Source organism: Vespula vulgaris, chromosome 4 (assembly GCF_905475345.1).
Source record: "Vespula vulgaris chromosome 4, iyVesVulg1.1, whole genome shotgun sequence".
NCBI lineage: Eukaryota > Metazoa > Arthropoda > Insecta > Hymenoptera > Vespidae > Vespula > Vespula vulgaris.
The window spans coordinates 4,350,920-4,370,945 of record NC_066589.1 but is presented as its reverse complement, the minus strand read 5'-3'; the positions used below and the strand labels follow the sequence as shown (position 1 = coordinate 4,370,945).

The 20,026-nt window shown below is 27.4% G+C and overlaps 4 protein-coding genes across 26 annotated transcripts; 2 read left to right on the top strand and 2 right to left on the bottom strand.

The window, feature by feature from the left end:
* Positions 1-92: 92 nt before the first annotated feature.
* On the top strand, positions 93-5,313 carry LOC127063273 (myeloid leukemia factor). 8 transcript variants are annotated; one of them, XM_050992818.1, is made up of 7 exons: positions 93-435; positions 945-1,140; positions 1,246-1,534; positions 1,621-1,768; positions 3,449-3,520; positions 3,909-3,968; positions 4,638-5,313. In XM_050992818.1, exons 1-6 carry the CDS (start codon positions 383-385, stop codon positions 3,925-3,927), a joined length of 777 nt encoding a protein of 258 aa, XP_050848775.1. In that variant the 5' UTR covers positions 93-382; the 3' UTR covers positions 3,928-3,968; positions 4,638-5,313. The 8 variants fall into 8 exon arrangements, 6 of the variants coding, with proteins under 6 accessions (XP_050848775.1, XP_050848776.1, XP_050848773.1 ...); XM_050992819.1 differs by having other exon boundaries at positions 3,909-3,972; XR_007781308.1 differs by lacking the exon at positions 4,638-5,313 and adding an exon at positions 2,294-2,388 and having other exon boundaries at positions 94-435; positions 3,909-3,943.
* Positions 5,314-5,508: 195 nt separating this feature from the next.
* Positions 5,509-8,985, bottom strand: LOC127063272 (uncharacterized). Of its 2 annotated transcripts, none has more exons than XM_050992814.1 (5): positions 8,837-8,985; positions 7,470-7,803; positions 7,193-7,382; positions 6,557-7,111; positions 5,509-6,354 (listed from the first exon to the last, which is right to left on the bottom strand). In XM_050992814.1, exons 3-5 carry the CDS (start codon positions 7,361-7,363, stop codon positions 6,175-6,177), a joined length of 906 nt encoding a protein of 301 aa, XP_050848771.1. In that variant the 5' UTR covers positions 7,364-7,382; positions 7,470-7,803; positions 8,837-8,985; the 3' UTR covers positions 5,509-6,174. The 2 variants fall into 2 exon arrangements, with proteins under 2 accessions (XP_050848771.1, XP_050848772.1); XM_050992815.1 differs by lacking the exon at positions 8,837-8,985 and adding an exon at positions 8,067-8,317.
* A 153-nt stretch (positions 8,986-9,138) lies between these two features.
* Positions 9,139-12,061, top strand: LOC127063274 (elongator complex protein 5). Its single transcript, XM_050992823.1, has 3 exons — positions 9,139-10,016; positions 11,053-11,163; positions 11,259-12,061. The coding sequence occupies exons 2-3, from the start codon at positions 11,103-11,105 to the stop codon at positions 12,056-12,058; spliced, it is 861 nt and encodes a 286-aa protein (XP_050848780.1). The 5' UTR covers positions 9,139-10,016; positions 11,053-11,102; the 3' UTR covers positions 12,059-12,061.
* Positions 12,062-12,108: 47 nt separating this feature from the next.
* Positions 12,109-19,058, bottom strand: LOC127063270 (integral membrane protein GPR155). Of its 15 annotated transcripts, none has more exons than XM_050992804.1 (14): positions 18,936-19,058; positions 18,296-18,399; positions 17,331-17,593; positions 16,686-16,888; positions 16,491-16,616; positions 16,084-16,373; positions 15,200-16,008; positions 15,045-15,112; positions 14,830-14,976; positions 14,622-14,764; positions 14,368-14,539; positions 13,807-13,981; positions 13,526-13,709; positions 12,109-13,438 (listed from the first exon to the last, which is right to left on the bottom strand). In XM_050992804.1, the coding sequence occupies exons 5-14, from the start codon at positions 16,610-16,612 to the stop codon at positions 13,125-13,127; spliced, it is 2,424 nt and encodes an 807-aa protein (XP_050848761.1). In that variant the 5' UTR covers positions 16,613-16,616; positions 16,686-16,888; positions 17,331-17,593; positions 18,296-18,399; positions 18,936-19,058; the 3' UTR covers positions 12,109-13,124. The 15 variants fall into 15 exon arrangements, with proteins under 15 accessions (XP_050848761.1, XP_050848753.1, XP_050848759.1 ...); XM_050992796.1 differs by having other exon boundaries at positions 18,797-18,997; XM_050992802.1 differs by lacking the exon at positions 18,936-19,058 and adding an exon at positions 18,510-18,641.
* Between the last annotated feature and the right edge of the window lie 968 nt (positions 19,059-20,026).

Below are 20,026 nucleotides of genomic sequence, written 5' to 3'. Positions count from 1 at the left end.
AAAGTTCTACCTAAAAGCAAGAATTAAACGTTACGATTTTGTATCATTTGTTACTATCCAAACAAAATAAGTTGGGTAGTTATTTCCTGTTCGGGAAATTTCCTGTGATTTCACGAGTAGCGACAATCGACGATCGGTAGTGGACTAAATAAATCTTGGTCCCCTAGTCAATTAGCGTACGCTTGGCAGTATAGTATACCACAGGTTCCAGAAATTTCATCAAAACTACAGTTAGAAAAAAATTTACAACGAATTCGGAATTACTTGCTACGGAACATAGCATTCTATATACGTATAGTCGAATATTACATATTGCACTCAATCATACTCAATTAAATACTCGTGTATTTGATATAATCTAACTGATCTTGCGATATTCAAAATGTCTTTGTTTGGATCACTCATGGGCGATTTCGACGACGATCCTATATTTGGGTTTGTATATTAATATTTTTTTTTCCACGATCTTTTTGCATGCATCTACGAATTATAAAAATCTGATGAAATTTTTTTTTTCGATTTCAACACTAATGTAAAAAATATTGTATAGATATTTGAACACGTTTTTTATTACATATTTTGCTTCTTTTTTTTTTCATTTATATACTATTTTGCTCTTTTTTTTTGATTTTACATTGAAAAAAAATTATTTTAACACAACTTGCGATATTAAAATAAAACGTAATTATTATATTCAATAATATGAACTTAAAGCTGGATCGCAGTGAATTATTCTGTTTATTATCATTATTTCACTTGTTTTTAATGTTATTTTTTTTTATGCTTGCAATTGTTTCACATCCATAAAACTTATGTCTGTATTACATCAAGTTCAGTTTATTATAATTAATTCAAACACAAGATTTTAAAATGGATCAAGTATTTTTATAAAATTGTAAGAATGAAAGCATTATTCAAGATAATTATTTTTTGTCTGGCAATAGATCTCATATGCGTACTATGAGGCAAATGAACAGCATAATGAATTCTTTTTTCACCGATCCGTTTGGAATGATGGGTCAAAATGCATTAACTGATTCACAACAGAGAAGTGGGGTACATCATAACGAGATGCAAATGATGCCGTTTACTTTTCCGACTATGCCGGCAATGAACTTTAATAGATTATTCACCAATTTCGTAAGTTTTTATGCGAATGGTTTTAAGTTTTCATAAATATTTGTATTTTTTGATACGTGTATATAAAAACAAAATAATAATTTATTTAATGTTAATAAAATATAGGATAATTTGGCAACAAATGGAAATTGTCATTCCTTTACAAGCAGTTCTGTAATGACTATGGCTAGTGGTGCAGATGGACGCCCACAAGTTTATCAGGAAACAATGTCTACAAGAACTGCACCTGGCGGAGTGAAAGAGACGAAAAAAACTGTATGTGATACAAGAACTGGAACAAAGAAAATGGCTATTGGTCATCATATTGGGGACAGAGCCCATATTCGTGAAAGGGAACAGAATATTCATAATGGAAAGCAAGAAGAACATGAAGAGTTTATCAATCTTGATGAAGGTAATCAAAATTATATATACTCTTCATATAAATATTAAAAACTACTATACTTCATTATATAAACGTGCACTAAATTTTTCTTATAGACGAAGCTGAGAGCTTTAATACTGAGTGGGAATCATGTACAAGACGTTCTGTAGGTGCTATTGGAGGACCGCATCATAATGCATATGCTAACTACAATAGACGTCGTCCTGATCACAAGCAACTTGCTTTACCTGATGCATCAGGAAGGTTAGTTTCATAATTCTTTATTAAACAATGCATTTCTGTTATTTATAAAAAATTATTGCATTCATTAGCTGTAAACTAAAGCTAATATTATGTAATAATGTACGAGGAACTCTGCATTGGAATTTGTGACTTTTTCGCAATATAACAGAATTTGAAAATATATAATATATTTAACTTTATAAAACAGCGAATATATTATAATATAATTACATAGAATAAATTTCTAAGCAAAGTCACATTTCACTTGTGTACATTGCTTCATATATCATACACACTAATCTACTAACAAATACATATTATTTAACAAATTCAAATGCAAGAGTATATATCTGTCATTGTCATAAGAACGTGTTACTCTTATTCTTTGGAAACATCAACTACACATTTCATTCCTCAATATTAAATCAAATTAAGTTACTATTATATATAATGTAAAATATTAGGTTTTCATTAGTTCTTTTTATTACAGATATTTTAGTTTCATTCTTTAGTTTACTAAATGTTAGTTTCATTCTTATGCAACAGATATAAGAAGCATGGAAGAAAGTCTGGTAGAAAAATGTGATTACAATACATTGGCTGAAACCAAATCTCTTGGTGCATTCCTTCTTCAACTTTGTGTATGCATTATTGAAATAAATATATGCATGCTCAATTATGTTCATATTTACTTTCTAAATAAAAGGATTACTCAACTTTAATATGAGTTAGCACCATTAATATTGTCATCTATATACACATATTTTTATTTATTGCTATGTATGTATATGAAAATGTATGTGCTTTGTAGAATTCAGAATCAGTTTTTGTGTACATGTACATTATGTTATACTGATATTACTTCGAATGAATGCTCTATTTTTATGTTAAAATATTTTACTTTAAATTATCAGTTAATATTTAAATACATAATAAGACTTCATTACTTCATTAAAATATTTCATTTTTTGATCACAGCAGATTTGAATTTGAAAGGTATTATAAGTTTTAATATTCCCAAGCAAAACATAAATAAATAAATAAATTAATTAATTAATATGCGTTCATGACAGTAAAACATAAGAAAGATGTTTGTAATTTTAATTATACAAACTGTGTGTCTGTGTGTATACAAATATATACAGGATTAATATAATGTACTAACCATGGAATAAATTATACTGCATCATAAATTTAGTAGTGTCTTAACTTTTTGCAGTCAAAGTCCAGGATATTCTCAACAAGGCACTTTTATCATTTACTGTTTAACAAAGTAAACTATTCAATTTATATCTTATTATATTGCACACGTGTTTTTACATGCTGTGCATGAAATGTAAATAAAAAATAAATCTCAAACATTTAATCCATTGAAGTAGGGTTTCTAAACAATAATTGATTGAGCATATATCATCTGCTGTACAAGTGAAAATATTGTGGCCAACAAAGTAGCCATGTTAAGAAATATTATGACCGCAAAGAGTTAATGATATAAAAAAATAATTAACAAGTATCATTTTTGTTACAATTTCATTACAAGTGATCGTATCTTCTTTTTTAATTTATGATCTTAGAGAATTCCATTTCTCTTATCTATTTGATACATCATTCAATTCTCTGTTTGATATGAAGTTACTTATTTTATCTGTTATGTCAATCTTATGTTATTATGTTTCATGGTTACTCCTATAATTCTTCAAGATGGATACCTTCTTCTAGGCGCAATATTAAAGCTTTATCTTCTAAAACTTATGATTTGGCTTCTACTTCACGGTAATAAATAAGTTATATAATAAGATATTATTTATGTACTGTACATAAAATATTATAATTTAAAGCTTTATAAACAAATAACTTAAACTGTACTTTTATCATTTCATTAAAAAAAGTATTTAGTTATTTGAATTCAAATTGATAATAATACAATTATATATTAAGATAGAAACTATTTTTTTTTTTTTTTCATATGTATTATACACAGTTATTTGGCAATAATATGCAATACTTATCATGTTTATACATTATTTCACTCCCATATTTCATTTTAATGCATGATAAGATTATGAAATATGTATTTTGTAATTTTAATTCACGAAAATATGTCCTTATACTGCGACAGATACTAAGATTGGTATGGAATATACCACCTTATGTATTGCAGGTACAACCACAAATATTAATAAATTAAAAGCATAGTACACAGCGGTGACACTTTTGTAACGTAAGTACGTTGCGTTACATTTTCCGTTATTTATTATCTTTATATCAAAAGGTATACAAAAATATCAACTTTAGCTAATAAAAATACATAAAGTCATTAATGCAATATATTTTTTAATTGTGTTAATATCTCTACTCTGATAACTATGATACTTTCTATGTTAACAATATTTACTTATATTTCAAGCTTTATACAAGATATTTAATAGTGATGAGATCTAGAAATGAAATATTAGAAAATTAAAAATTATGATATATATATAAGGACTATTAATAGAATCAAAAAGAAACATTATTAAAAATTTTAATTAATTATTTGACTAACTACTTTGTGTATAATACTACAGGAGGATAATTATATAAAATACATATATGCAATATTTACATTTTATCATATATAATAATTTGAGATTTAAATTAATTTGAAAGAAAAAATGATACATTTAGAAGATTGCTGTTATTTTTGTTTTATACTATAGATTATAATAAAAGATTGATCATTTTTTGTTTTTAATTAATAGTCTAAATGTTTTATATATAACAATATACACTAATAATGTCTAACTATTATCCAAAGAGTAACAAATCATGCATTAAAGCTTCATTTATTTCTATAACGTAATTTATAAATAATTGAAATATTAAAACAAAAATAATTGCATGTTCGCAGCTCTGACCCTCTTCCACCTTCTGAAGCTACCTATCATAGAAAGGCTACTACAGGATATCGGAAACGTGAACATACTCCAGATACCGAATATAAGCATAAGCGTCCCGCAATGTGAAATAGTAATGTTTTAGAATGTCTTAGGATATAATCTCTCAAAATATAATTAGCTTTGTCTGTAACTTCTCAATAATCATTACTATTTATGAAAAAAGAGTTGCAATTTATTTGCATTACTATTGTATAATTAAAAAAATACAAAATATATCCTTATATTTGTATTTATAAAATACATTAGAAAGGAAACGTTTCAACTGGGATTGCTAGTACTCTAATTTCTCTTATCTATAATTATTATTTGCATTAGTATTGTATAATCAAAAAAATATAAAATATATCCTTATATTTGTATTCATAAAATATATGAGAAAGGAAACGTTTCGAACGAGATTGCTACTACTCTAATTTCACTCTTATGTATAGTGGGATCAAAATATAAAATATTTAAAAAATCATTACATTACCTTATATATGATACAAAAAGTTATGTTAGAATTATATTCCTCTTATATTTTAATTATAAAGATACTCTAATATCGATTAAAATTCCGATCTATGTCTACTATTATAAATACTACTATTATGATTAATAAACGTTAATAAAACAATAAAATATAAATCTCCAAAAAGTTTGAATTGATTTTTATCATTTTTATCAATCAGTTTTATAAATTTTAGAATTGTAGGAAGATATTACTTCCATTTTCACTGAATACTTATGTATTTCAATATTTTTTGTTTTCTGATACATAGAAACATAATTTTCTTTTAAGTCTAAATTTAATATTAGAGTAGGTTTTAATAAAGATACATATTTTTTTAAAAGTTTTATTTGCTTGAAAATTTATTTGCACAAAATAAATTTAGTAACTAAAACATATTCCTGTTACACCATATTAAAAATCTAATAAATTAAAGCAACCCTGACGTTAGTTTCACCTTAGAGGAACCTTTTGTATACATAAATAAGAATAATATAATTTAAAATAATTTAAATACACAATCACCGAGAATTCACCAAATTTGTTATTTTATATATCTCGTTTTTTTTTTTTTTCATTATTACTGATTCACAAGTTTCATAACAACACCTCATAAATAAATGACAGATTAGTAAAATTAAAGCTTTAAAAGATTAAGAAACTTAATTATGAGTACGATCCATATAGTTTCAATAAGTATTTAAACACACCTAGCATTCTGAAAATACACAAAAAAAAAAGATCAACCTTTATAGAATATCATATACAATTAACTTGTATATCTTTGCTGATTTCAAATCAATGTAAAAATGGAGAAATATTAAAAATAATTAAGAACAGAAATTTGTTTACAATTCGTTGTCAGAAAAATAATTTTACATATAAGAAAGAGTAAATATGATGGTCAATAGAAATAGAAGAACATAAGAGGAAAGCTGGCAAAAGATATGATAGAATATAATGTTGTATTGGCACCGCACAGGGTGGACTGACTTCTGTTAATTATCCTCTGCAAGGGTGTTAATTCTTGCATTAATAGTCAAGAGTTGTGTCAAAAAAGTTGAGTCACTCATGACAGTAGCTAGAGCTGAAAGCATATCCTTCAGAGTATCTTGTGTTAGACCCAATTGACGAGCACTTTCTGAGATAATCTCAGTTTCTTTTGCATCAGGACTTATCTGAAACGAATTTTTATTGTTTTTAACATAATATTTTCATAAAATATCAATTAATTTAATGTAGTATTATCCAATTTAGAAAAGGAACATGTTTTACAAGGAAAATCGATGGATGCATGTATACATGTTTGTAACTTCCTTTAATATTCAACTAGTTATTCAATTGTATAAAAAATTTATACATTATGTTCACTAAACTTACTTTAGGCGAACTGCAGAATTTGTTGAATGGCATTTTAATCCTTTTCTTACCACTATTTGTTTGATAGAAAATCGTAAAAGTTTGTGCATTGTTCATGTCTAGTACAATGGGAAAATATATACCAGCTGTGACATGACCTTTAGTGTCTCGGGCAAGTAAACTTCTGAAATTGTAAACCAAATTTCTGCGTTCCGTAACATCAATGGCAGTAAGATATGGCCTTGCCATATAAATAAGAGCAACTTGTGTTCTTTCCAAGGCACCTGGTCGAGTTTCCCTTTCATGCCATTCGACATAATCAGGATCTTCACCGCAAAGAAAATAGTTGTACTCTTTCTTACAATTTGGCTCATCAGATTGAGTAAACCAGCCCGTATGAGGATATAATTTATCAGCCATTACTGTAATCACACGAGCAACATGATAACCAGGATCAAGAAGCATAACACCTTGACGTCCATTAATCTTGATTTTCAGGCACACTAGAACATGTTCTTTCTCTCCACTATCTGCTGCTGGTGGACCACCAACATAACTAGCAATATCTCCAATCGTCTGTAAAAAAATTATTTAATATTATATTACTTATTGGTAACAACTATGACATTAAATTAAAATAACAAATAATAAATCTACTTCTTCACAAGACACTAAGTAGAGCCCACTAGCTATATCAGGATATTTTTTATTTAAACTACGTAGTCGACGTAGTAATTCAAATCCAAGCCCAACACATGTATAGTGTTCAGGTGTTATTAAAGGCTGATACTTGCGATAAAATCGATCCAATTTACTTTCTCCACTCATAATGTAATTCTTGTAGAACCTATTCATATTATATAATGTAGTACTAAGTAAAGTACAATACTAACATTGTAGAAGTAATTATTTTTATAAAACTTTAGATATATACCTGAGGAAGTTGCCAATAGTGTCATATCTATGCTCACGCAATAAGCGTTGAGTTTCTAATTCAACACTGCCTGCTAGTTCCTCATATTGTTCGACCGTAGACACGATCAGGGCTGGTGATTCATAATGGGCCCACACCGGCAGGGGTAGCGGCACACCCCTGATCCAGGGCCCGCGTGCCTGCCCCTGTGGCTGGCACCATATTTCTGTCGTCTCGAGTCAACTCGGCCATTCACTGCCCCAGCGACCAACTGTTGGCACAAAGCCATGCTCATCCCTGCAGCTGCTTATTGGCTCTACAGGGCTCTCTCCGTGTTTTATACTCTTCTCTCGCTCTGTAATATCCATGAAATATATTTTTTAAAAGAAATATCAAGAGAAAAGTTCTATTGATATTAAGTTCAAATTATTCTTGCTCAAGTTAAATAATGTATTTGTTCAAAAATGAGTTGGTTTACGTAATTTGTTTAATATACATTTTACTTAATATAAATATTTAATATAAATAATTCTGTTCTATATTTCAAATGGCTATTATAATGCTTTATTTATCATATTATCTTTCTCGATTGTATATTTTCAATAAATTAGTATGTACCACAATTCCACTGCTATTTAAGAACACGAATCAACACCGTTCCGTAAGCCAAAATTTGGGAAATAAAAGCAGAAAAGCGGATCGCATTTGCAGTTGGTTTGATGTCCAACATGGCGATAGCGGACGCGTGGTTAACAATCAATACAAGACCAAATAGATACGTATCATGCCACGTGTCTACTGCGACCTTCGATATAATAATGTATACTCCGTAGTAGTACAGTCATATTATTCGAAGAAGACCCTAGAAAACGTTAATCGGGCGCTCGTGTCACTTCACATAAGATAATTGACTTACTCCAATACGTTTGGAACAAATTTCGTCGAAATTTTAAAAACTAAACCTGATGTAACGTAATATTACGATTAATCAATTTTCTGACGAATACAAATGACAACAATCTGTTAAAGGTAACCTTGAAATCGTTTATCATGTCGAATAATTTCTGCGAATAGTTAATTATTTACTTAAATAAAATTAAAAACATTGTTTCTTAGATATATCTCCTATTACTCCAAATGAGTGAATAAATAATAGATATTATTAAGTATCGACAAAAAATAAAGAAAAAAAATCGAATAAATAAAGCCACTCTAACATTCATTTGACAGTACATGAACGGTTCATTGTCCGAATTAGGACAAAAAGCAAAATTGAAAGATTCAGAAGACAACAGAAATAAAACATTACAAATACACACCACTCAATAACCTCTATCATCGTTTCACTTAAATATTACGAAGATTACGTATGAAATGAAAGTTCTTACCCATACAATGAGCGCACCAAACAAATAAAAACTTTCCCTCCTCGGAAGGCCTGCACGTATGCACACGTGTTCGAAGTCCAAGCAGAATTGGGTGGTGGAGCGTGAGCGGAAGATTATATATATTCGCGCCGTATCTCCCCCTTCCCCTTACCCTTACAAGTGCCTATCGATGGCGCGTTTCGACCACGTGACCGCTTGGCTACATCCCTCCTTTAAACTTCTATATATTATTTAGAGAATACAAGCAATATGAAGAATACATTAAAAACATATCTTAATTTTGAGACGTTGATTTCGTAAGTACCGTTTAGCTGTTGTAAAAATACAAGATGGACGGCTATTCAATATCATTATCGCGTAGTTCGAATAAAGAGATGCAATTAAATGATCAGATCGTTTGCATATGCGCGTTACAAGAATTTTCTACTTTCTTCCTTTCGCATTAATGTGTCTATATTCGCTTTGCACGAATCATAGCATTGAACGAAATATCTTATACAACGTGTCATACTTCTGGGAATTCCTTCTCACTGCGTATATACATACTAACTACGTCATTCATCGAATCCTGGAATCACCTGTTGTTTATTCCGAAAGCGATGATGTCATAAGAAGCAATTGCTATCTTTCATCGGTTCTTAAAGTACTTGCACAATCATGTATTGTTTTGTAAGAAAATTGCTGTTAAAAAAATCGATGATTAATCAATACATGTATGTATGTATGTATGAATATATATATATATATATATATATATATATGCATTTTTTCCATTATTCAAAAGAATTTTTATAACTACTTTAAATGTTACAGTAGAAATATATTGAAATATACGAGTAAAAGGAAATATATAAAAGACGTAAATATTGATGTAAAAAAATGTATAATAATCATAAAAATAACTATAGTGGGTAAATGAAAAATGGTTAAATATGTGTAATAGTAAGCTTAAGTCGTTTTTTAAACGCAGTTCAGCGTGAAAGACGTCATAAATGTGACAGACTACACAACACAGTACACAGTCCATACTGACGTGAGTTCAACGTGGAGACTATCGGCCACGTGATTATAATGTGACCCGATATGCAGTGCGATTAGAACCAGTTACGACGCAATAATCCTATTTACTTATAAAATACAAGTTGATATCCCATATTTTTGCTCTATTGAATTGCGAAAGGTTAGGATTTTAGAAGTCTTGTTTCGATATGAAATAAAAAATGGAAAAAAATATACATGAAATTTCGTAGAAAAATTAGTAAATTCTCCTACTCCTTTTAGTGAGCTCAAAATAAGAATTTTTATACATATTTAGAGAAATCCCCTCTTTTCTTCTTTTATTATTAATAGTTTGTAATTTTTATCCATTTTATTTTTAATTTATTTTATCTATACATTTTATCTCGCAATCAGAAAACATCTTAGATATTATTCGATCATATCTTTTAAATTAAATTGATAATTTATAATAAAATACTTAAAAGCTTATCTTTATAATTACTTTTTCGTTTATCAATATTTTATATATTAATAAAATACAAGGAAATATTACGAATAAAAAAACATGCTGTTATCTAATTTGAAGATGATCTTTAGATTTTTGTTAACTCGAGTATTGGGTTTGTAGTGATACAAACGTTTAAAAATAAAATTTTCATTTGAATATTTTATTATTTTAATGTTATTTTCATAATTATCTTAAATTTATCAGAAAGATTATTATTGGTGTAAAAAAATTGAAACGAATTATTGTTCTTTTTTTTTTTGTTTTCTTTTCTGTTTATGTAGAATGAATTCCTTTATTTATCATATTATTTATTACAATTGCTTGATTAAGTTCAACTAATTAAAAAAAAAATATAATTATTGAAGTATATAGTATTTGTAAAAAATATTTATATACATATAAAACAATTATAAATTATTGCGCACTTATGCCATCTCTATAAGATATCATATATGTATAATAAATTCAAAAGTATTGATAATAAACTAAACAAGAAATTATTTAAATGAATTTAATTATCAATTTAAGAAATTTCGAAATAAAAAAATAAATTCAGTTCATATCAGTCGATAAAGCAGATGATATATATATTAACCGACATTAACCTATTTCTTTGTGTGAATATGATTCCATATGGGAGACAACTATGATGTAATATATGAGTATTTATATATTATAGGTTATTTGATGTTGTTTTGTGACTTTACAGAATTTTTGTCAACTTAGAATCTTAATATAGATTTAATACAGAAAAACAAAATGATAAAATTGAAAACATTGCCACTACTTGATAGAACAAGCACAATCATTGTAGAAGAAGGTATAGTAAATTACATAATCAAAAAAATTGTTTTACATATTATATATCAATATATTTAATTTGAACATTGTTAAGAGAGATTATTCTTTTTTTAGATATCAATGTTCCTTATGGAAAAGTTCTTATCGCAGGATGGTTACAAATGTGGAAAGAAATAGAACCCAATAGTATTATAGAATTATTATCTTTTGCAAATCCAAAGTCTTGGTACTTAAATGGACCAAAACCATATATATTAAACAATGTAAATATATCTGATTATTATACAGTTGAACTAAATAAACCTAAAGAAAATTTTGTTAATACTTTACAAGATATACTTGCCAGAGTAACACAGAAATCTATAGTGTTTCTTGATAATTTGAATTCTTTAATATTATATGCAGGCCTTGCAAATTCATTACAGTTTGTAGAAAAACTTAATAAAAAGGTAGAACGATTGATTTGTCTTTTTAGAAAAGATTGTATTCCAAATAAAATATTATCTATTGAAACTCTGGGAAATACATATGTCAGATTGCACAAGTACTGTGGTATGCATTCAAATAATGAATTTACTTATATTGCAAATTACATACATCGCAAATCAGGAGGCACAATAATGCTTGGGTCAGAATTAGTGAGACAAGATATTAAAACATATGAGATACAGTCTGAAAATTTAAAAACACAATTTAACTCTGGAAAAAATTCAACAATTACAAATGATGCTTCAAAAATTGTATCTTCGTTTAGAATAGAAATAAATGAACATGAAATGAAACAAAGAGAAAACACTCTACTACCTTATGTACCTGCAACAAACATGGCAAATAACGAGTGTAAAATTTTATATATACCGGATGAAGTAGATGATGTGGACGAGGAAGATCCAGATGATGATTTATGCATATAATTTGATGTATATTATGTTCGGGTATATATATATATACATCTATCCAAACATATGTTAACCATCGTATATTTATTACACTCTTCTGTACACTCATTTATTAAATATAAGCATTGTCCTATTATTAAATATGTTAAGCTCAATATAAAAAATCAGATTGTATACACAAAAAATAATTTATAAATAGGATTAAATTATGTATTAATTACATATAAAAAGTCAATTTTTCTTTGGAATTTACCTTGAAGATATATGCACATTCATATTTACTTAATTTAAATAATATTTACATGTTATGTTTTTAAAAATTTAGTAACAAATGATATTGATTCTACTTCACTTATTAATTTTCATTTACAAATACATTCAATATATATTACAATATAAATTTGTTATATTTAAATGATTTATTATTAAACACTTAATCGATATTTTTACACAAAAAAGATATGAAAAAAATATACGAACTGCTTGTCTCGAGGTATCTCTACTATATGATAAATAAATTAAAACTAATTAATAAAAATTCAAATAAGTTAAAATACCCCCAAGTTATTAAAGTTTGATGCTATAATAATGATGATAATAATAATAAAGTAATATCAAAACTTTGAGATTGAATCAAGATCTATTCAAAATTATGCAGAAAGCAGTCATTTTGAATACTACAAGAATTATCAATAAGTTCTTAGAGGAATGGCTGTGACCTGCACTTCCTTCCAACACCAGCTTAAAAGATTGAGAAACAACAAATAATAATAATAAATAAATTCCTATAATATCCACACTATTATATAGTACTTGATGGAATCTGCTATATTGATTTGAACTAAAATATGAAAATTTTCGTGCGAAAATAATATATAATAATAAATTGTATAAATAAATATATTGTATAAATAATATGACTGTAAGAATAAAATTCAGAATGTGCTAAGAATGTACACTCTGACTTTAGCCTTAGGCCGATAAGCAATATAATTATTTGACACTTTAATTATACTTCGTTTTTCTTTTACTAGAAATTTAAAAGTTTCTAAATTATTCTAAATTAATCAGTACTAACACATTATGCATTGAACGTATAGAGCAAATTTTTGTCATAAAAATGATGTGTGCCATCAATATGCTGCAGTATCCTACTTTCTAAGAGACACCGACCGTAATGAACAGCATCTTCTCGCGTTTGAGCTAATCCAGCTTCCAATAACCAATCTACTAAATCACAACCAGTAAAAACGCCTCTATGTATTTTTAATAATCTTCTTCGACATATTGCTATCCGTGCCCTACATTCAGCTAAATGACACCGATTGAACTGTTCACGAATAGCTTTTATTTCTGGACTCAATGCATCTTCTTCAGGTAATTGTAATTCTCTTTCTGTCAATATTAAAAAAGCATATATGATATATAATAAATTAGAAATAATTTTATATATATAAATCAAATCAAATTAAATCTCACTACCGTGCGATTTGTGAAGAAGTTGTTGTAACCAAGAACTCAATTTACTGACACCAGGATCAAGTCCAAATATTGCAAAAGCTGTTAATGATTGACCAAAATTTAAAGCAATATCTAAGAATGCTAATTCTGCATAAATACCAATCATTTGATCCATAATTAATGTACTAATAGATATTGATAAACCCTGAAAAATATAAATGTGCAATTTTAAAAGGTAGTTATGATGCATTGTGTATAATTATGTTACTAAAAAAGAGATATAAATATTAAATAGAACTTACAATGAACATAGAGCATAAAAGTAGGATGAGGAATACCAAATGTCGTAATATTTGTGGATCTTCTGAATCTATTGGAGTTATATCTTCTTCTTGATTACAGTCAAATGGATAAGTATTGCTTCGATCCATCGTACACATTGAATTGGGACAAACATTTTGGAATTCACAATTAATGCTATAAAAATAATTTATGATGTACTTTATATCTATTTAACTTATAGATGTATACAGGGTATTAGAAAAAAGGGTATAATTTTTAGAAGACATAATATTCATTAAACTCAGTAATAGTATAGGATGCGTATACGCGCGCGTATGCACATAAATTATACTATATTATATCCTATATAGGATATCGCTAAATGTACGTATCGAAAATATCTTTGCTATTTCTGAAGATAAAAAGTCTCAAAGAAAAAAATTTGTTAATTTAAAGGAAACAATATTTTGATTGACACAAAACTTTTGTCAATATTTTGTAACATTGCAAATAATGGAAATAATTCAGATGGACAAAATTAATGCCTATCTTGTATATTATTAGATTAACTTTATACATACATTGGGGTACTTTCTGAATGAGATACAATATCTTCTACATCAATGACATTTCTTCCATTGTTATCATTACTGACATTAGATCTTTCTCCTTCACTGTTTGTACTACTATATGTGGTTAAATCATTTCTTATGTAATGATATCTTTGTTGTAGAATTAAACAACCTAATGTTACTGTATACCGTAAGAAATAGTCTTATCAATATATTTTTCTAATAAAGTTTTTGTTGTATTATTATGTATATATGTTTCTTACCAATGAAACAAAATATCAATATAGCTACAGATATAGCAGCTTGACTCCTGCCAAGTTGAAAATTTGGATTTTGTAATTCAAATTCGATTGGTTCTTTTGGCATTATGCAAATACACATTAAAGATACAATCAAAGCTGTTACTCTGTAAACAATATTTGTTAATGAAACTTATCTAAGATATAGTAATGTAATACAATATTTTCATACCCACAACCACTAAGAAGTAACCATTTTTGCATATTTTGGACAAATGATAATGAATGTGAATTCAAGAAAAGAAGAGTTACTGCTATTGCAACTGTCCATATTCTACTTCCATATACACCCAATGAAATTAAAATAAATTGGATATACCTAAAACAAGATACTTATTCATATTTAATAAATAAATTTCATCTTTAATCATGTAAACTATAATTTACCATAAAATAGATCCAGTAGCATTTGCTTCAAGTTTACTCCAAATTATAACACCAATTGCAGTAATTAACTAAAACAAAAAGTAATGATTAATAAATGTGTATAAAAGAATACCTTAAATATACATTGGTCTGTGATAATCATTTCATTAACAAACCTGAGCAATTATGAGGCAGAGAGTATATCTGTGTGTTACACTTTTATACTTGTGACTCACTCCAAGAAAACAAATTAACAGCCATATACAAGCTATCATAGATACAGTACTTATATCAAAAGAGAAAACTCTAAGTTGATGAGCGTAACTGGCTGGTGTTACACCAGCATCAACAGCACTAACTAACTTTGCTGATATGAACATTAGTGGAGCAGATAAAAATGTACAAGCAACCATAGCTGAGGCTATTAAATCAATTTCTACATTGTAGCGCAATGTAAATATGAACAGTGCTGGTGCTGTTGGAATTGTACCATAAAGAAATCCATATGTACTTAAATTTCTGGTATCAGTAATATTATCACCAGCATTTAATAAAATAACTGATTCTCGAATAACGAGTGGAAGTACTAGCAATTTTACTGATATCAGTATACCTGGTATAACTAGAGCTGTACCTTTTAATTTATGTACTTTTCCTACCATCATTAAACCCAGGAGAAATAAGGCACTAGCAGAAAAAGCATTACCAAGTACTTCGAGAATAGCAGCAAGAAACAATGGTATAACATGACTAAATATTAAATTTCCTATGATGCCTAGGATTGTCATAAATAAAACTGGATTTAAAGCAACACCCTTCATAACCGAATAAACCATTGACCAACAAGGTTTATTTTCTTCTAAACTGCGTTTACTAATTTCTAGTAATATGAAACCAATGGGATTTAAAATAGCTAGTGATATAGGGGCCATGAGATACAAGTATACAGCATATTCAGGATGAGTTTTTTGATAAATAGCACCAACTGGAAATAATAAGTTTGTTTATATAAATAGATTACAAATTAAAGTATTTATAAAAAAATATTTAATGAACTTACTCATAGGGTAACCTATGGCAAAATCATTGCTTTGTGTTGTAAATATTGCAAAGAGGGCTGCACGACCACAGTTTGATGGTTTTTTAATCAATAATGATATTATGAGTACAGTAAAAAATACACAGCTTTTTGCAACTAATATTGCAAGTAAAAATCTCCAGTTGACCAATGTAAAATCTAACTTGGCCAATGATGTAAAAATCAGAGATGGTAGAGCAAAAGTACCAACAAAGGTATTTAAACCATTTGCCTCTAATTTTGTAATAACGTTAAATCTTCCTGCAATATACCTAAAAAATAATATAATTTCTAAAACTTTAGTATTGCTTAATTTTTCACAATGAGCTTAAACAATAAAGCATATATTTATATTTTTAAATAGATGAGAAAATAATACAAATTCTTACCCACATAATATTATTCCAAAGCATTGTATCAAAGCAATATATAAATTATCAATTGGATCAGAATTCATTGATATAAAACCATCCATGCTGATTAGTTCAATATTTGACAAATTAGTTAACATGATTCTGTTAAAAAAATTAACTTTAATAAAAATTGTAAATAATATTAAAAAGATTTTTATAAACATATTATACATTTTATTATCTCATAATATTTGTCATCTTTCCAGAATAATTTGTTTACGTTTATTTAAAGAGCTATTTGGATAACATTCTCATATAATTTTCTTCTTATGGTCATTTCATATATCAGAAATCCATGTATGATTCATGCTAATCATTGCTTTTAAAAATTTTTTTCTTCTTTTATATAAACATTGTACAGGAAACTTCACAATCTATAATCAAACATTGAAAAATCTATTTTCTATCTTTAACACTCAAATTTACTAATATAAATTTGATAATTAAAGTAATATTACTACAGTCAATCTATATTATTTAAATAAAAAATTATACAAGATTTATCATTAGATGAAAGTATCTATCATTTTACAAACATTTATTAAAAAGAAAAAGTATTATCGTATTTTGCTTGGACAGTGAATAGATAAATGATATTAAATTTTCGATTTCTTCTCTTATATAGAAGAATTTTATATTATAAAAGTTTAAATCTCAAAAAATTGGATAGAAAATTGAAGTTTATGTAACAAAATTTCTAAATTATTATAATTGTTGTTCAATAATATTCACTAGATTCATATCGTTTGTTTAACTACAAAATATATTCGACAAAGATGATGTATTTTTAAAATTACAAAATTTTTCACAACTTACCATTGTAAAATTGATACTTTCCTGAATTTCTATCGTTGCGTAATTTACATAAAAAATAACAGAATCGTTCACAATCATGCAGAAGTTAACGAAAATGATTTTAACCAACGTATGACATTAAAATGTCACGTTTTGATACTTAGTTAATTCATGACTTTGTCGGTAGTTGGCGAGTTTATCGAAATACACCAGTAAATCTAACGTTTTAAGAACTTAATTTTTTTGTCCATTTACATAAAATTTTCGATTTTTATCTGAAATATCTAAAGTCGATACATATTTTTTACTTATTCTTTCTAATTTCAGTTCTAATACTTTTGTATCGTTAATTATTGTAAGTTATTGCTAAAGCGTAATTCAATTAAAAAGTAAAATCTTAAGGCTGTTCATCCACATTCAAAACGTATAAAAGCATCGGTGTGGAAAAAAATTAATTAAAAGCATATTGAGAGAACCCCTTCTCTCGATTCATCGTATCAATGTATATATTTAATACGTATATCTTCATGTGTTGGCGCGCGTAAATCGAAACTTAAAGTTCAGACTTGATTACGATCGTATCTTCTTTATACGTTAGGACATAGCATCTCTCACAAATAAGATAATAAATTTTTATATACGTATATATAATAATATCATAAATATATATAACAGACAATATAAAAAGGTAACTGTGTTCAAAATGGCTTTAAATAAGTAACATTAAAAGTAGCTATATTGTTATGGTCGAAATTTTTGTTCGATTTTTTACCAGATTATCTTTTCAAATTTTCTACTTACGAAAAAATTATTCGTGCATTTATCTTTAAGCAGCATTTTTGTAAAGAAAATATTGTTCAAAAATATGAAAAGATATATATGTATATAGATGTGTGTGTGTGTATATATATATACGCGTTGTATACAATCATGCCTAAAACTACGCAATAATAATATAGTGAGATAAAGATTAAATTAAAACTTACGTCGTATGCCCGGTCTTTTTGTCCTGTCGGTATCAGCTTCCAAGTAGACTAGCGAATTTTATTCTTAAATTGGCTTCTTAATCTCTTGAAACCTTAGGCGTGATCTGTTCAAACAAAAAATACTTACATACATGCATATCAAACACATATGCGCACGTTTGTATATGCATATATATATTAAAGTACAATATGATATAAAATAGGGTTAATAAACCATAAAAGATTAAATCAAACTTAAAAAACATTATATATATAATATTAATGAAAAATTAGACGAATTAGAATTAACGAAACGAGAGTATTCGCGAACACGTCTGAACGGGTGCTTCGATTACAGTGAACTGTGTAACAGCGTAACATAAGGACGAAAAGGAAATCATTCCAAGGCCGTGTTTACGATAGTCCTTTGATTGTTTACTTGTTCTCTTTTGTTCGCTTCTTAAATTCTCCAAATAATACAACATAAACACACAGCACACACGCATATATATATATATATACCTGTAATAACATTGTATCACGCTCAATTGTGTTTATTTTGTTTTCACTAAAGACAAAGAGTTCGTTGATAAGGAATATTTTCTTAATTGATGGAGGACTTTTAAAATAAGATTTTCATTAAAATCGATCAAGAACTTACTATTAGCGTAAACCATTATAAAAACAAGGGTAGTGACAGCATTAATGGATTACAAAAGAACTAGGTTTCGAAATTTGTACATCATATATACATACATACATACATACATACATACATACATACATATATACACACAGATACTAGAGCACCGAACACAACGCAAAAGTTGGCAACGTAACAGTAGCACCCTCTTTCAGATCTTAAAAAAACTACGCTTTTCTAATCACTTCACTTCTATCTAGATTATGACGTAGAGTATTACGATATCGTTCCTGAGTTACCTTAGTTTATTTTGACAAACTAGATACTAAATAATGTTCTTAATTTACCTTAATTTATTTTAGTAAAGTTAAGTTTTATATCGTCAGTGATCATTGACTTTTCCATGTATACATATTTGCAATTTGAGTACTTACAAGAAAAATGCAATTTATAATATATCTAGTACTTTCACGCTAGAGATTTCAATTAGTCTTAAATAAATTTGTTCAGTATGATAAGTATGCTATATGAATTTCGATCGCAGGAAAGTCATATGTGATTGAAGGCTATGTGATTGAAGATAAAAAATCGTGATAAAAATATGTCGTGTTAGATTGTGTGCTGTATATAATTGTCATAGAAAGGAATAATTATTCCAAAGAGAAAAAATGTTTGTCTTGGTTACGGATGGCAAACGACGAAAAATTATTACAAATGAGTATACATTCATTAAAAAATAAATTCATTTGCTTGTTTTATTGTAAGGAACGTTATTAATATAGACGAAAGTTTGCAAGTGCAGCAATACCACCATTGCATTTGTACTGTGCATTATATTGCATATACATTGCATTATAATTGCGTAAAAATATTATATTATTATTTGATAAAAACAATACAAACATTTTGATAATATGATAAATAATAGTGTTTTAGAAGATATCAATACTTTCAGCTGACATGGCAAATTTGTTTGTGACATGTAATAAAAATCAAAATATATTGTCACAAGAGTCACTCTAGTTCGTTTTTACTGAATAATATTATCAAAACTTTTTCATTGGGCAAAAATAAAATATTTTATAATTTCTGTAATATATTTATATATT

Coding starts and splice junctions, on each gene's coding strand:
- LOC127063273 (XM_050992816.1), top strand. CDS start 383: ATGTCTTTGTTTGGATCACTCATGGGCGATTTCGACGACGATCCTATA. Junction 1,535..1,620: donor GTTTATCAATCTTGATGAAG/GTAATCAAAATT, acceptor TTTTTCTTATAG/ACGAAGCTGAGAGCTTTAAT. Junction 1,769..3,448: donor TTACCTGATGCATCAGGAAG/GTTAGTTTCATA, acceptor TAATTCTTCAAG/ATGGATACCTTCTTCTAGGC.
- LOC127063272 (XM_050992814.1), bottom strand. CDS start 7,363: ATGAGTGGAGAAAGTAAATTGGATCGATTTTATCGCAAGTATCAGCCT. Junction 7,112..7,192: donor ACTTAGTGTCTTGTGAAGAA/GTAGATTTATTA, acceptor ATTTTTTTACAG/ACGATTGGAGATATTGCTAG. Junction 6,355..6,556: donor AATTCTGCAGTTCGCCTAAA/GTAAGTTTAGTG, acceptor AATTCGTTTCAG/ATAAGTCCTGATGCAAAAGA.
- LOC127063274 (XM_050992823.1), top strand. CDS start 11,103: ATGATAAAATTGAAAACATTGCCACTACTTGATAGAACAAGCACAATC. Junction 11,164..11,258: donor CACAATCATTGTAGAAGAAG/GTATAGTAAATT, acceptor TTCTTTTTTTAG/ATATCAATGTTCCTTATGGA.
- LOC127063270 (XM_050992804.1), bottom strand. CDS start 16,612: ATGTTAACTAATTTGTCAAATATTGAACTAATCAGCATGGATGGTTTT. Junction 16,009..16,083: donor TGCCATAGGTTACCCTATGA/GTAAGTTCATTA, acceptor TATTATTTCCAG/TTGGTGCTATTTATCAAAAA. Junction 15,113..15,199: donor TCTGCCTCATAATTGCTCAG/GTTTGTTAATGA, acceptor TTTTTGTTTTAG/TTAATTACTGCAATTGGTGT.